This window comes from Myotis lucifugus, unplaced genomic scaffold (genome assembly GCF_000147115.1).
Source record: "Myotis lucifugus unplaced genomic scaffold, Myoluc2.0 scaffold_66, whole genome shotgun sequence".
NCBI lineage: Eukaryota > Metazoa > Chordata > Mammalia > Chiroptera > Vespertilionidae > Myotis > Myotis lucifugus.
Window position 1 is genome coordinate 89,816 of NW_005871114.1, and position 13,617 is coordinate 103,432.

At 49.1% G+C, this 13,617-nt stretch overlaps 1 protein-coding gene across 1 annotated transcript in view; it reads right to left on the minus strand.

Annotated features, from left to right (window-relative positions):
• Positions 1-13,617, minus strand: part of ABCC2 (ATP binding cassette subfamily C member 2) — a 67,525-nt gene that overhangs the window by 4,027 nt on the left and 49,881 nt on the right. Inside the window, exons 24-31 of the mRNA XM_023754826.1 lie at positions 13,431-13,586; positions 11,543-11,742; positions 9,677-9,803; positions 7,322-7,423; positions 6,740-6,883; positions 5,858-6,016; positions 4,483-4,649; positions 1,103-1,297 (exon numbers count right to left, since the gene is read on the minus strand). Of these exons, the coding sequence (XP_023610594.1) occupies positions 1,103-1,297; positions 4,483-4,649; positions 5,858-6,016; positions 6,740-6,883; positions 7,322-7,423; positions 9,677-9,803; positions 11,543-11,742; positions 13,431-13,586 (1,250 nt within the window). The remainder of the gene's footprint in view (positions 1-1,102; positions 1,298-4,482; positions 4,650-5,857; positions 6,017-6,739; positions 6,884-7,321; positions 7,424-9,676; positions 9,804-11,542; positions 11,743-13,430; positions 13,587-13,617) is intronic.

Here is a 13,617-nt window from a genome sequence, read left to right on the forward strand (position 1 = left end):
CCGAACCAGCTCAGTGGATTTGAAAGTTTGCACAAAGCAAAGGCGTTTCTACTTGTGAGTCTGGCACAGCCCAGATGGGAATGTAAATTGCGTAGGGCGGGGTCACAGGGAGTCGCCGGGGGACAGAGACTCAGCGGCCCCTTGCCTATCCAGGACACCAGGACTTTGCGTCCCCCAGTGCCTGCGAGTAGCCAAGCGCCAGAGCCTCCCTCGCTTTCTGACCACTGGAAGGCCGTGCTGTCTCTCGCCTTGGGGCCTGGGGCCTCAGAGACCCGCCCGAACCAGCTCAGCGGATTTGAGAGTTTGTAAAAGCACAGTCATTCCTTCTTGTGCCTCTGGCACAGCCCGGAGGATAGGGCGGGGTCTAAGGGAGTCGCCAGCACGGAGGAAATAGTGATGGCGGCGTCTCCGCGCCCCTCGCCTCCCCCGGACACCAGGACTTCTTGTCCCTCAGTGCCGGCGAGCAGCCGCGCGTCAGAGCTTCCCTCGCTCTCCAACCACTGCAAGGCCGTGGCCGCCTCTCCCTGTGGGATCTGGGGCCTCAGAGACCCGGCCCGAGCAAGCCCAGAGGATTCGAGTGTTCGTAACCGCTTCCGATTGAAAAAAAACCGCGAATCCATTTGCAGCCCGTCTGGCGTGTGACTGCGTACCTCTGGTTTTGGTGCCTCCGTAGCTCCCACTCAGTCTCACTGCGCTTCTTTCTTTTCTTCCAGTTGTAGATCTCCCACTGGGCCAACTTCCCCATGGTTCTGAGTGGTGGTTGTTTACCTCATAGTTGATAGTTTCAATGATGTTGTGAGAGAGCAGCACGCACAGGTCCACTCCCTACGCCGCCATCTTGGTTCTCCTTCTTCTTCTCGCCACGAGGTCTCTCTGCCTTTGCCTGTTGCTGGCACTTTCTCACATCCCTTTGGTGGCTCTGTCTCAAGGCTATTGGGACTCCCCCTGCCTCAGCAGATCCCTGGTTCTGCCGGCTCCTGTTTCAAAGTATGCTCAACCACTGAGCCACACCAGCTGGGCTGATGCTATTACTGTTGACAAAGGGTTAAGCCGGGTCTATCAAACTCTGCCCTCCCCTTCCCCACCCCCCACACACACTCACTTGTCGCTGTCCATGATGGTGTGCAGCCTGTGGGCGATGGTGATCGCCGTGCAGTGGGAGAACTCCTTTCGGATGGTTATCTGGATGAGCTGATCTGTCTCTAGATCTACTGCAGCGGTGGCCTCATCCATGATCAGAATCTTGGATTTCCGAAGCAGAGCCCGGGCCAGGCACAGTAGCTGCTTCTGCCCAATGCTGCAGCCAATGGTAGAAATCAAGCATTAGCCCCAGGACCAAGGACTAACCTGGGAAGGGATGTGGGGGCCGATCAGACTTTGCAAAGCCATACTCCTAAATCCCCCCCGAATGCCTCAGCCAAACTTCCCCACTCAATTAGAAGGCCCACCACACGTACTTAATTAAAATGTCACTTTTGTGGGCCCCACACCTCTCAATCAGAATGGGGAGGAGCCAGGGAATGTGTATTTTTAATAAGCACCCCAGGTGATTTCATGTTTGACAAGTTTGGGAAATACTAGCCCAGGAATAGTGCTTTGCATTTGGCTACAGGGATGTCCCAGTACACCAACAACAATTCCAAAAAAAGAGATGGATGCCCCAAGTTCACTTCAGCAGTGTTTGACCTGACGCCATTTACTAGTAGATAAGGTGACATCTCGCCAGAATGCCCCAGTGGCATTTCTCAGTGGCCTTAGCAAATCCATTCGTTATTTTAATGTGTAATTCTAGTCTCAAAGCTAATTATTTGTTCAAGGCCTTCTGCCTTGATTAGAGACGTAGCTCTCTAATGAACATGATGTCTTGGTGTGAGATGCAATGTATGTGGAACTCGAATATGCTTGTAAAATGCAAATCGCTTTAATTTGCGAAGAGCCGGTAATGAAGACTGGACCTCTTAGTCGCATAAAGAAGCTTTGGGAAATGATGTGGAGGAAATATTCAGTAGTTCGCTAATTGCTCTTTCCTGCTGTGGCCATTAGGGAGCATATTAAGCGGAGGGTGGCTAGACTAAAAGCTCTGTAATTCTCTGAGAAAATTTCCTGCAGGAGATGAGAAGTCACCCAAGATGAACTTCCAGTTTTTTTCTGTAAAAACAGAGGCAACTGCAATTTCCTTAACTTGTACCAAACCCCCGCCTGGTACAGCTGGGCTTCACGTCACAGGCCCAGGCACCACTCTGGCTCCGCAGCGTCTCTCTCTCCAAGCTGATGGATCTCCGATCTCTGATCACTCATCAAAGGAATTTAAGTTTCAACACCTCCAAACCAGGTCTGAAATCTAGGCACTGGTAATGTTATTTAAGTGTCTCCCAGCGTGGACAGAGAAGGATGGTTCTTAAAAACCGAAAGTATCAAGCTCTCCCCTCCCCACCCTGTCAGAGGGTCCCACATGGCCCCACGTGTCTGCAGTGTCTGCAGCATTCACTGCCTGGTCTTTACGCGGAGAGGCCTGTCTTCTCCATGAAGCTGTAAGCACTAGGAGGCCAGGGGTGTGTCTGTGTCATCTTCCTCTGTGTCTGCAGTGCCTGCATGTACTAGCTGCTCAATGTATATTTGTTGACTGAATGTTTGAATGGCCTATTTCACAGGCCTAAAGGCCCACTTAAGTCCTGCTAGTGCCTCACTCTGTTGCTGAGGACAAGCAAACATGATGCCTTCTACATCAAAGCTTACAAGTGTCACCTGGGCCCCTGAGTCAGCTGGTCTGGGCTGCAGTCTAGGCATTGAGATTTTTTTTTAAATATATTTTTTTATTGATTTTTACAAAGAGGAAGGGAGAGGGATAGAGAGTTAGAAACATCGATGAGAGAGAAACATCGATCAGCTGCCATCTGCACGCTCCCTACTGGGGATCTAGTCTGCAACCAAGGTCCATGCCCTAGATCGGAATCGAACCCAGGACTCTTAAGTCCAAGGGCTGACACTCTATCCACTGAACCAAACCAGTTAGGACTTTTTATTTTTTTAAAGATTACTAAGTGATTCTAGTCTGCATCATGGTTAAGAATCAATGCTCTTGCCCTGGCCTAGCCAGTTTGGCTCCGTGGATAGACCATCAGCCTGTGGACTGAAAGGTCCTGGGTTTGATTCTGGCCAAGGGCTTGTGCCTCAGTTGCAGGCTGGATCCCCAGCCCGGGTCTGGGCACAGGAGGGAGGCAACCAATCAATGTGTCTCTCTCACATCAATGTTCTCTCTGTCTCTCCTCCTCCCTTTCTCTCTCTCTCTCTCTTTCTCAAAAAAAAAAAAAAATCAATGGAAAAATATCCTTAGGTGAGGATTAACAACAAAAAGAATTAATGCCCTTGCCCTGGCCAGTGTGGCTCGATTGCTTGGGCATCATCCCTTGCACCAAAAGGTTACTGGTTGAATTGCCAGTCAGGGCACGTGCCCAGGTTGCCGGCTCTATCCCCAGTAGGGGGCGTGCAGGAGGCAGCCGATTGATGCTTCTCACATCGATGTTTCTCTCTCTCTCTCTCCCTCTCCCATCTTCTCTCTCTAAAATTCAATAAAACGTTTTAAAAATCAATGCTCTAGTCATTGTTTCTCAAACTGTAATATACACAAAAAATCGGCTGGGGATCTTACTAAAATGCAGACTCAGGTCAACAGCCTGCTTTTCTAACAAGTTCACAGGTGAAGCCAGAGTTGCTGATGCACTAATTGAGTTACTGAGCGTCCCTTCTCTTATGAGCTACACCTGCTAATGGTCCATGCCCATCCAGCATTCTGAAGGCACCTGGGACTGCAGCAAGGAGTACCTCTGAGCAGCGGGCTGTGGCTGAGGGCTGGCCTTCAGTGTGTGTGTGGAGGGGAGACCCAACTTTCACAGGGAAAATGCCAGGACAGCTTCTTAAAGACATAGCGAAGGCCAGAAGTATGAAGTGTCAACATATACAGACAATCTCTGGAGAGGTGGGGAGAACAGGGAAGCTGGGAGTCTCTCTGCTGGTTTGAGGTGTTTCAGGTGCCCCCCAAACTCTGCGGATACCAGTCCCCGTCATCCGCATGCCTTTCGACCAGTGCTGCTCAAACTGGGAGGCCCACAGCAACCCCCGGGAGCCTTTGGAACTCCCACGACCAGTCTACACCTCGTACCATGAAATCAGGCTTCCTGGGTTGGACCAGGCGTCGGGACCGTTTCCATCCTGATTGCAGCGAGCAGCTGAGAGCAGACCCTCCCCCACGGGGACCTGTAGGCTCACTTTGTGAAATGCCTCGTGAGGGCACACATTCCAACCAAGGTTTTCACGAGTTTCACACCTATTCTCACGTCATTTTCACAACCGGTTCTCTCTACGCATTTGGAACTAGACCTGGAGGTGCCCATCCAGGATCCAGGCACCTCTGGCTCAAGGAACAACGGAGTCCTTCCCCTGGCTCCTCTCAGTGCCTGTGGGAAGTGGGTTAGGAAGCATTACCTTAGGTTGTCACCAGCCTCTGCCAGCTCGTGGGCCAAGCCAAGTGGCAGGTTGGCCACAAAGGATTTGAGGTGAACCAGCTCCAGGGCCTTCCAAACCTCCTCATCTGAGTAGTTGTTGAAAGGGTCTAGATTCAACCTCAGGCTTCCAGAGAACAGGATGGGATCCTGCAAGTCAAGGGATGAGGGGGCTGCTGGGGCAAATGACAGGAAGGGACTAGCCGTCCTTGTGGCCAGGAGAAAGCGGACAGGCTAGGACGGGCCTGGCAGGGAAAGCTGGTTCGCGGCCAGGCTTTTGTAGTTTCCCACTGAAGGTTTAGAGTGGCTGCCAGCGGGGAGCTGAGCACAGGAGTAGGAGGAATCCTTCGTTTGTTTTTTGTTGTTTTGCTTTTCATTCTGAGATGCATTTATGAATTTCCAAAATTGCCTCAGCACCTCTTTAAAAAGTAAAAAGAACCTCCCACACCCCCAAATAAAAGACTCATGGTGTGGAGGGGGAGGGATCGAGGGCGGCGCAGTCCCGGGGGAAGAATTTATGAGGCCTTTGGAGAGGCTGGAGGAGAGAGTGCATGAAACTGAGCAAACAGCAGACACACCAAACCCACCCCGAAGCCTGGCTGAGTGAGCAGAGGACCAGCTCTAATGAGGACCCACACACCACGAGAGGCCCCAGGGCAGTCCTTTTTGGTGGGGTCCAGAGAGGAAGCCCAGGGGAAGCGTTTCTTGCTGATGCACCGAGTGTGGGCTTGCTGACAGAAATCTGCAGCAAACTCCCTCCCCTATCTGCTAACCATATCAAATGGGGAATATAAAGCTTAATGGTTTCAAGCTTCAGTGGCAAAACTGCTAATGCTGATTGCAAAGGGTCTTGCGAACCGTGATGGGCTATAGAAAAGCTAAATAATCATCTGCTTTCTTTGACTCCTGTTGTGTTGCTGCCACCTACTGACTGGATACTGGCAGCCACACAAGCATATTAGCAAAAACTCGCAGAACTTATTTTTGTAAGTTCTGGAAACAGTGTGTCTTAGGGAACTAGCTCAGATGCCCCGGGTAGACCGCAGAAATGGCACTGCTAATTGAATCTACATCAAGAAGAAGATGCACAGCCCAGGTCGTGTGGCTCAGTGGTTGACTGTCGTCCTATGAACCAGAAGGTCACGGTTCAATTCCAGATCAGGGCACATGCCCAGGTTGTGGGCTGGATCTCCAGTAGGGGGCATGCAGGAGGTAGCCAATCAATGATTCTCTCTCATTGTTGATGTGTCTCTCTCTCTTCCCTCCCTCCCTCTCTGAAGCACACGTTTCCTGTACCTGTTCCCCCAGCCTCCCCCCCCCCCACTCCCAAGTGGGGCAGAGTAAGTTCTAGAACTCACCTGGGGGATGATGGTCAGTTTCTCTCGGAGGTCGTGGAGCCCAATGGAAGCGATATCTACCCCATCAATGATGATCTGGCCACCGGAAGCCTCTAGGATTCTGAAGAGGCTGTTTGTCAGGGACGACTTCCCGGCTCCTGTCCTGCCCACCACACCAATCTGTAAAGAGATCCTTTGCAGTTAGTTCACCATATAATTCATGGTGGATAAACATTTAGCCTGGGGCGGGTGGAGAGAGGAGGAGAAGAGGGCTGTTCCATCCCACCTCCTAAACGTGCTTGCTGAGAACTACAGTGATTGTTGGAAATGGACACATCAGCAGCTGTACTACAATTACTATTGGAAGGACTGGGCCTGCCACCAGCTGAGAACCAGACCCTGACCTGGACCTCAGCATTCGTCCCCAGATATTTTCTGGCCCTACATCAGACCCCAAGTCCTCAGAGAACAAGGACACCCAACGAGGGTGCAGGACTTTGCCAACCGGAAGGAGAACGAGGCTGTTCTCTCTACAGGGAGAACCTCCACACTGTCGTTCTTACCAGTTCTTCCCCAAGCCACGTGTTTCCTGACCTCCTCTGCCCGCCCCAGCCCTTTCAGGAAATGAGCCCTCCTCAGCTACCGGAGAAGCAGCGCGGGCAAGGGGGCAGGGCAGGACTGAGCAGAGAGCCCTTACAGCCCAGTAAGTCTAATGGATCCCATGTGGATATCCTGCCCCCTGGTGGTGGCACTGTGTCCTTACATTTCCCCAGGAGAAAGTGCCCCCATCCTGTCACTCCACCAAACCATGACCGCCCAGAGTCCGAGTGGTCACCACCTCTGTGTCCAACAGTCCTCTCATCACAAGGACTCACATCTAGGCCTTTCTTCAGCTCCACCTACCTTCTCCTGGCTCCTGATGTCACAAGTGATCCCTTTCAGTACCAGGTCCAGCTCAGGCCGGTACCGTACTTGGTAGTTGTTAAACTGAATCTCCCCTTTGCTGGGCCAACCTGCTGGAGGCCTCTTCTCAGTCACCCAGGGTGCCTGGCAGGGAGACAGGAGGAGAAGCGCCTTACATGGAGCCAGCTCGCTGAACAGCACCCGTGGGACTCAAGTCGCAGAGCAGCAGAAAGGTAGCCGTGTCCCAGCCACCGGGGGCATCTGCATTCAATAGACTGAACTGGACTGGGACTTCCAGAGGTTCCTACCGTATTCAATCAAAGAAACCCTGTCCCACAGGTTTGCTCGGTGGACCTCCAGAGTGAAGCCACCATTCAACGTGGTGCCTTCCAAGACCTGACTTCCCCCAAACCATTTCCTATTCTAAGTTTCAGGAAATTGGGCTATTTGAGTTAGAACAGGGGAAACTTTTAGGAGGACCTTTATAGCCACCACATCTTCTAGGCCAGGAGAAGATGCTCTCTCAAGGGACCCACACCTTTTTCTTTGCCTTGTCCTTGGGTTCCTCTAATGCCCTCTTACCTCATTTTCCACATTTATGTACTCATTTATTCGCTCAACAGCCACAATGTTGGTCTCGACTTCTGACGTCATCCTCACTAGCCAGTTTAAGGTTTGTGTGATCTACAGAAAAACCAGAAGACCAAAGATCACTTCAGGCTCAGAAACCAACGTAACTCGTCAAACCACAAGGTCAATCCAGTGCCTACTTTGCACCCAGCATTATGCCGAGCTCTACGAGAGAGCAAGGGGCGTGTACGTACCAATGTTCACCTCTTTGGGGAGGAATGGAGACCAGTGTATCAAATGGCTGGAGGACAGCTGTGTGGAGCTCACATGAAAGGGTGTCTGGGCTGACTTTGGGCTACAACTGGGGCTAGAGAAGCTGGCTTTGGTGGAGTGGGACCAACCCTTGGCCCTCTTTTTAAAAAATATATATTTTATTGATTTTTTACAGAGAGGAAGGGAGAGGGATAGAGAGTTAGAAACATCGATGAGAGAGAAACATCGATCAGCTGCCTCCTGCACACCCCCCACTGGGGATGTGCCCGCAACCAAGGTACATGCCCCTTGACTGGAATCGAACCTGGGACCCTTTCAGTCCGCAGGCCGGTTGCTCTATCCACTGTGCCAAACTGGTTAGGGCAACACTTGGCCCTCTTGTCTGTAAGCCTACTGTTCTTTGTGGGAAGGGTGGTGGTGGGCCTTCTGTAAATGGGGAAGCATAAGAAAAGAAACCAGGGGCCCGATCAGCGTGGCTCAGTGGTTGAGAGTCGACTTATGAATCAGGAGGTCACAGTTCGATTACCAGTCCAGGACACATGTTTCAGGTTGCAGGCTCAAACCCCAGTGTGTGGGTGTGCAGGAGGCAGCCAATCGATAATTCTCTCATCATTGATGTTTCTATCTCTCTCTCCCTCTCTCTTCCTCTCTGAAATCAATAAAAACATGTTAAAAAAAAAAGAAAGAAAAGACACAAGGAAAAGGCCTTCCAAAAAGCTGCTGCTTCTCTCTGCTCTCAATTAACAACAGCTCCATTGAGAACCCATCCCTCAAGGTGGGACATCCACATGGATCCTCATCCTCCTTTACCAGAGTAAACTCCAGGTGCCTTCCTGCCATTACAAAGATGTATCTAACCACCAGTAAGAGGGTTGTCATGATCCAGGCCAGTCTAGAGGCTGGGGAATCTGTAGATTACTCATATGCAGACTTCATTCAGGCAAAGACTCAAACCAGGGTGTTTCTATTGAGTGAATGGTGGTTAGAGAGGAGAGCACGGGGTCATGGGGACTGAGAGTAACCGCTTTGTGTAGGCTGAACCACATGAAACTTTTGATATTGAATGCTTATGCTTGGGTTCAGTACAAAAATTCTCTAAGTCCTTGCCCCATCTCTCCTGGGTTATTAAGCCTAGAAATGGGTGGAGGAAGAAGCAGTGGCACAAACCGAGTGGCATTCTGGTGAACAACAGGGTCCTTTTGGGTGCCTGCTGTGACCACCTTGGGCCTCATTAACTTCTACTGAAGACAGAACCATGTAGAGCAGTGATTCCCAAAGTGGGCGCTACCGCCCCCCGGGTGGGTGCTGCAGCGATCCAGGGGGGCGGTGATGGCCACAGGTGCATTTGGGGGCAATGAGTAACTGCTATTTAAAAAAAAATAATTTCCAGGGGCTGAGTAATATTTTTTCTGGAAAGGGGGTGGTAGGCCAAATAAGTTTGGGAACCACTGATGTAGAGTGTGCTGGTAGCTATGAAAACCTCTGGTATGTTAGTTCAAAGAGCTACCATGAAAGATGGCCCAATGACTCATTAAATGAGTATCACTTATTGAATATTTACTGTAGTGCCAACCACTGTCTTGGGTGCTAGGAAATAATATCTTAACATTTATCCCCTAGCCACACTGGGGATGCAATAGATCGTTTTATTGGGCTCTCTGTTCTTTATTGGAATTACCTTCAATTATTCTGTGATCTAAGAAAAACAATCATAGAAGTTATTTGTTCAAAAGACTTTCTGGTTACTGCTATATTATGGAAAAGAAACTAAGTTTCTCTCTCTCTTTTGACTACAATCAAGCAAAGAGGCAAAGAGACAAGGAACTATTCGGTTGAATCATATGAAATTGCTTTCTTAACTCCCAAGGGCAACAACATTTATGTCCAGATGACACTGAAACCTATTTAGAAAGCGTGAAGAGCATGTCCATGGGTGACACAGTTAGTAAGAGACGGAGCCAGGGTTTGAACCTCAGTCTCCCCTAGTACCTCTGGATCTAGAAAAGAATCAGAGCATGGACCTCATGGCATACTCTAGACACAACTTAAGAATAAGTGCACTAATTTAACCAAACTCCCAACCTTCAGACTCACATTGAGTGCATTGGACAGAACAAAGCCCACAACTTCCCCGCTTAGGTTAATTTTGAAAATAACTATCATCAAGGATGAAAAGAAGACAATCAGGTTCCCAACCAGCTCCAGACGAACTGCAAGCCACCTGTGGGACAACAGAACCAGAGAGAGGTGTTACCGAGAGGTATCCACTTTCTTACCTTACCTAGCAGCATAGATGTTTCTAGAACATTCTCAGGGGGCTCAAGTTGGTAGAATGGTGTTCTTAGCAGGTGCTTTGACTTGACTATACCAGGTGTTCCTAAAGTCTTTCAAGTTGGATTTTAGAAAATAAATAGCATTTTAAAGATACTAGGGGAGTTTCCTAAACTAAGGGAATCCTATGGTTCAATGTCTCCCAAACTTGCCAAATCCTAAGAATCATCTGGGGCAATTGTTAAAAATATACAAAACCATGCAAAAAAAAAAAATGTTTGGACTCTTCCCCAAGAGATTCTGACTCAAAGGGCATAGAATGGGGGTCGGGAACCTACATTTTTAACAAATGTTTCAAGTGATTTCTTCTGATTAGGAAATTAATGCCAAGGAAAATAATGCCAGAGATAATCCACACATAGCATCACATCAGGGCTCAGTGTATCCTGTCTGATTTCATGATTTGAAAAGGTAGAGAAGAAGATGGGGTTGGGGTGGGGAGAGGTTAGGTGCGACTCAATCATAGAGTGATCAACTGCAGAGAACCGAATAGGACAGAGATAGACATAATTTATAAAAATTGACTTTTCTGCCCAGCTGGCATGGCTCAGTAGTTGAGCATTGACCTGTGAACCAGGAGGTCACATTTTGATTCCCGGTCAGGGTGCATGCCTGGGTTGCGGGCCTGATCCCCAGTGGGGGCATGCAGGAGGCAGCTGATCAACAATCCTCTCTTATCATTAATGTTTCTCTCTCTCTCTCTCTCTCTCTCGCTCTCGCTCTCTCTCTCCCCCTCCCTTCCTCTCTGAAATCAATAAAAATATATTTTCTAAAAAATTGACTTTTCCAAATAAAACATATTTAAAGAAATTTGAACCAGTAAATCTAGCATTGTACAAATAAATATGATGCATATTTACAATGAGCATCCAATAGGATTGATCTATATGCCTGTTTCCTTCTTGAAACGTACCTAAGAAATCAAATATCTTTACAATCAAATTCCTGACCTCTCCATGTTCCAGCTAATACTGAGATCATGAGCCTGCCCTTCATATCTCAAGACAATGTGGAAGGTACTCGAGAATTTTCACTTCCTCTACAAAACCTTCTTGCTTCAAGGACCTACCACTTTTTGCCAGGGTCCAGTGATGCCGGAGAAGTGAAGAATGCTCACCTTTCTCGGGAATTCACCCCACAGGATGTGAACTTTTCATTGGCTTTCCCTGAAAATTCCCAGCTCTCCTCTCTCCAGCTTCTTCTTTTTTCACCACCCTACAAAGAGTTGCCCTGCCTGTGGAGAATCTCACATTCACTCCCAGGGAAGCAAACAGAGAACACCCAAGTCACCCAACACTTGGGTAGCACCTGGGTCACCCAGTGCTCACAGAGGTCATTTGACTTGCACCAACGCCTGTGATATAGGCTGTGTTCGAGCCATTGTGGAGAAAAAAAAAATGAGGCTTCCCTGAGAGAGGTGGAGGCAATTCACCTAGCTTGGTAAATGGCAGAGCAGGCACAGGGACCCTCTGACTCCAAAGCTCATGCTTTCTTCTCTCTACTTACATAACAGGCGTGGTTGGCTAGAGTGACTTTCATATCATTGGCCATGTCTGTTCCCCTGCAGCTAATGTCTAACGTGCAGAACCCCAAAGCACACATTTGGGTAAATACCCAGGGAAGCCTCACCTGTTGGAGATAATCCAGGAATAGACACATTTCTGGTTAGTGTCAATCAACTCCTCACTGTGTTTTAGAAATCGGTGCTGGTGCTGAAACGCACGGATGACAGGCAAACCCGACACAGTCTCACTGAAGAAAGAGTAGAGTGGGGACCTGGTGACAGAGTCCAAACGTCTCAGCTGGCGGGAAGTGGCCACATAAAATATCTGGACCCCAAAAGTAATGAGTGAGTTAGTCACACAATCATGTCACATATGCCGCACCGCTTCCCTTGTGACCATGACCCAATATTCTTCACCCTTTTTAAAAATGTATCTTTATTGTTGAAAGTATTACAGAGGTCCCTCATTTTCCCCCCACTGACTCCCTCCACCCCGCACCCACCCCCTCCCCAGGCCTTCACTACACTATTGTTTGTCCCTGAGTTATGCATCCTATATAATAAAGAGCTAATATGCAAATGGTCATCACATCCTCACACTGTCATGCCTTAACGGCTCAGACACTCAACACTGGGGAGAGAGGAATGGGGACCAGCCAGGCCCTGGTCCTGGGTGCCTGAAGCTGGCCAGATGGAGGGAATCCTGGGTCCCGGGTGCGGGGTGAGGCAGAGGCAATTAGGGGCGATCAGGCCAGTAGGGGAGCAGTTAGGGGCGATCAGGCAAGCAGGCAGAGGGGTTAGGGGAGATCAGGCAGGCAGGCAGGTGAGCAGTTAGGAGCCAGCAGTCCCGGATTGTGAGAGGGAGTCAGACATCCCCCGAGGGGTCCCAGATTGGAGAGGGTGAAGGCTGGGCTGAGGGGATCCCCCCGCCCCAGTGCACGAATTTCATCACCAGGCCTCTAGTATATACATATAAGTTCTTTGGTTAATATCTTCTCACCCATGTACTTCCCTCTGAAATTTGTCAGTCTGTTGCATGTTTTAATGTCTCTGGATCTATTGTGTTCATCAATTTATTTTGTCCATTAGATTCCACATATGAGTGAGATCATGTGATGTTTGTCTTTCTGTGACTGGCTTATTTTGCTTAGCATAATGCTCTCCAGGTCCCTACATGCTGTCTTTTTTATTTTTTAAATATATTTTTATTGATTTCAGAGAGAAAGGGAAAGGGAGAGAGAGATAGAAACATCAATGATGAGAGAGAATCATTGATTGGCTGCCTCCTGCACACCCCTTACAGGGGATGATCGAGCCCACAACCTGCACATGTGCCCTTGACTGGAATCAAACCTGGGACCCTTCAGTCCACAGGCTGATGCTCTGTCCACTGAGCCAAACCAGCTAGGGCCCTACATGCTGTCTTAAGGGGTAAGGGATCCTTCTTTTTTACAGCTGCATAGTATTCCATGGTAAAAATGTACCACTTCTTTTTTATACACTCACCTATGAATGGACACTTGGCTATTGTGCTGCTATGAACATAGGGGTGCATATATTTTTATGATTGGTGTTTCAGGATTCTTAGCAATGTTCTTCACCCTGATGGCCACAGCCTACATCTGAATAGGACAGAAGCCTCCAGCCTCCCCTCTGGCTAGCGGAATGATGAGAGAAGCCCAGAGGAAGAGGATGGTGGAAAGATCTGAGGTTGGTGAGGAACAGAGCCAACCTCACAGTGGTCTTGGACCTAAACATAAATATGCCCCAGTTAAGCTTCTAGTGGGACTGCAGTTAAGGTGAGCTCTGCTGTGACCCACACACTAATTGGTGCTGATACTTCAGCTTCCGATAGTGGCCTGTGGGCTCCTGGGGATAGCAATATAGGAGTAAGTGACAAAGATGCTGGAGAGGAGTGAGTGACTAGCAATAAACAAAGGAGAAGGTTCTCAGGAAGGAGCCGGGGCTTTTATATGTCGAGAGGAAAGGAGACCCAGCCATTTCCAAACCTACCTGAACAGACACATAAATTATGCCGAGAGGAATGACGACGATGATGAAGGCTGGGGTGGCCAAGCAGATCATGAACAGGGTGCTCACGATCCCCAGGAAGCACAGAATCCAGCTGCGCAAGGACACGGGGAGTGTGTCATCCACGGTGGAAATATCCTGGGAACATAATTAGGCGAGATGGTGTATT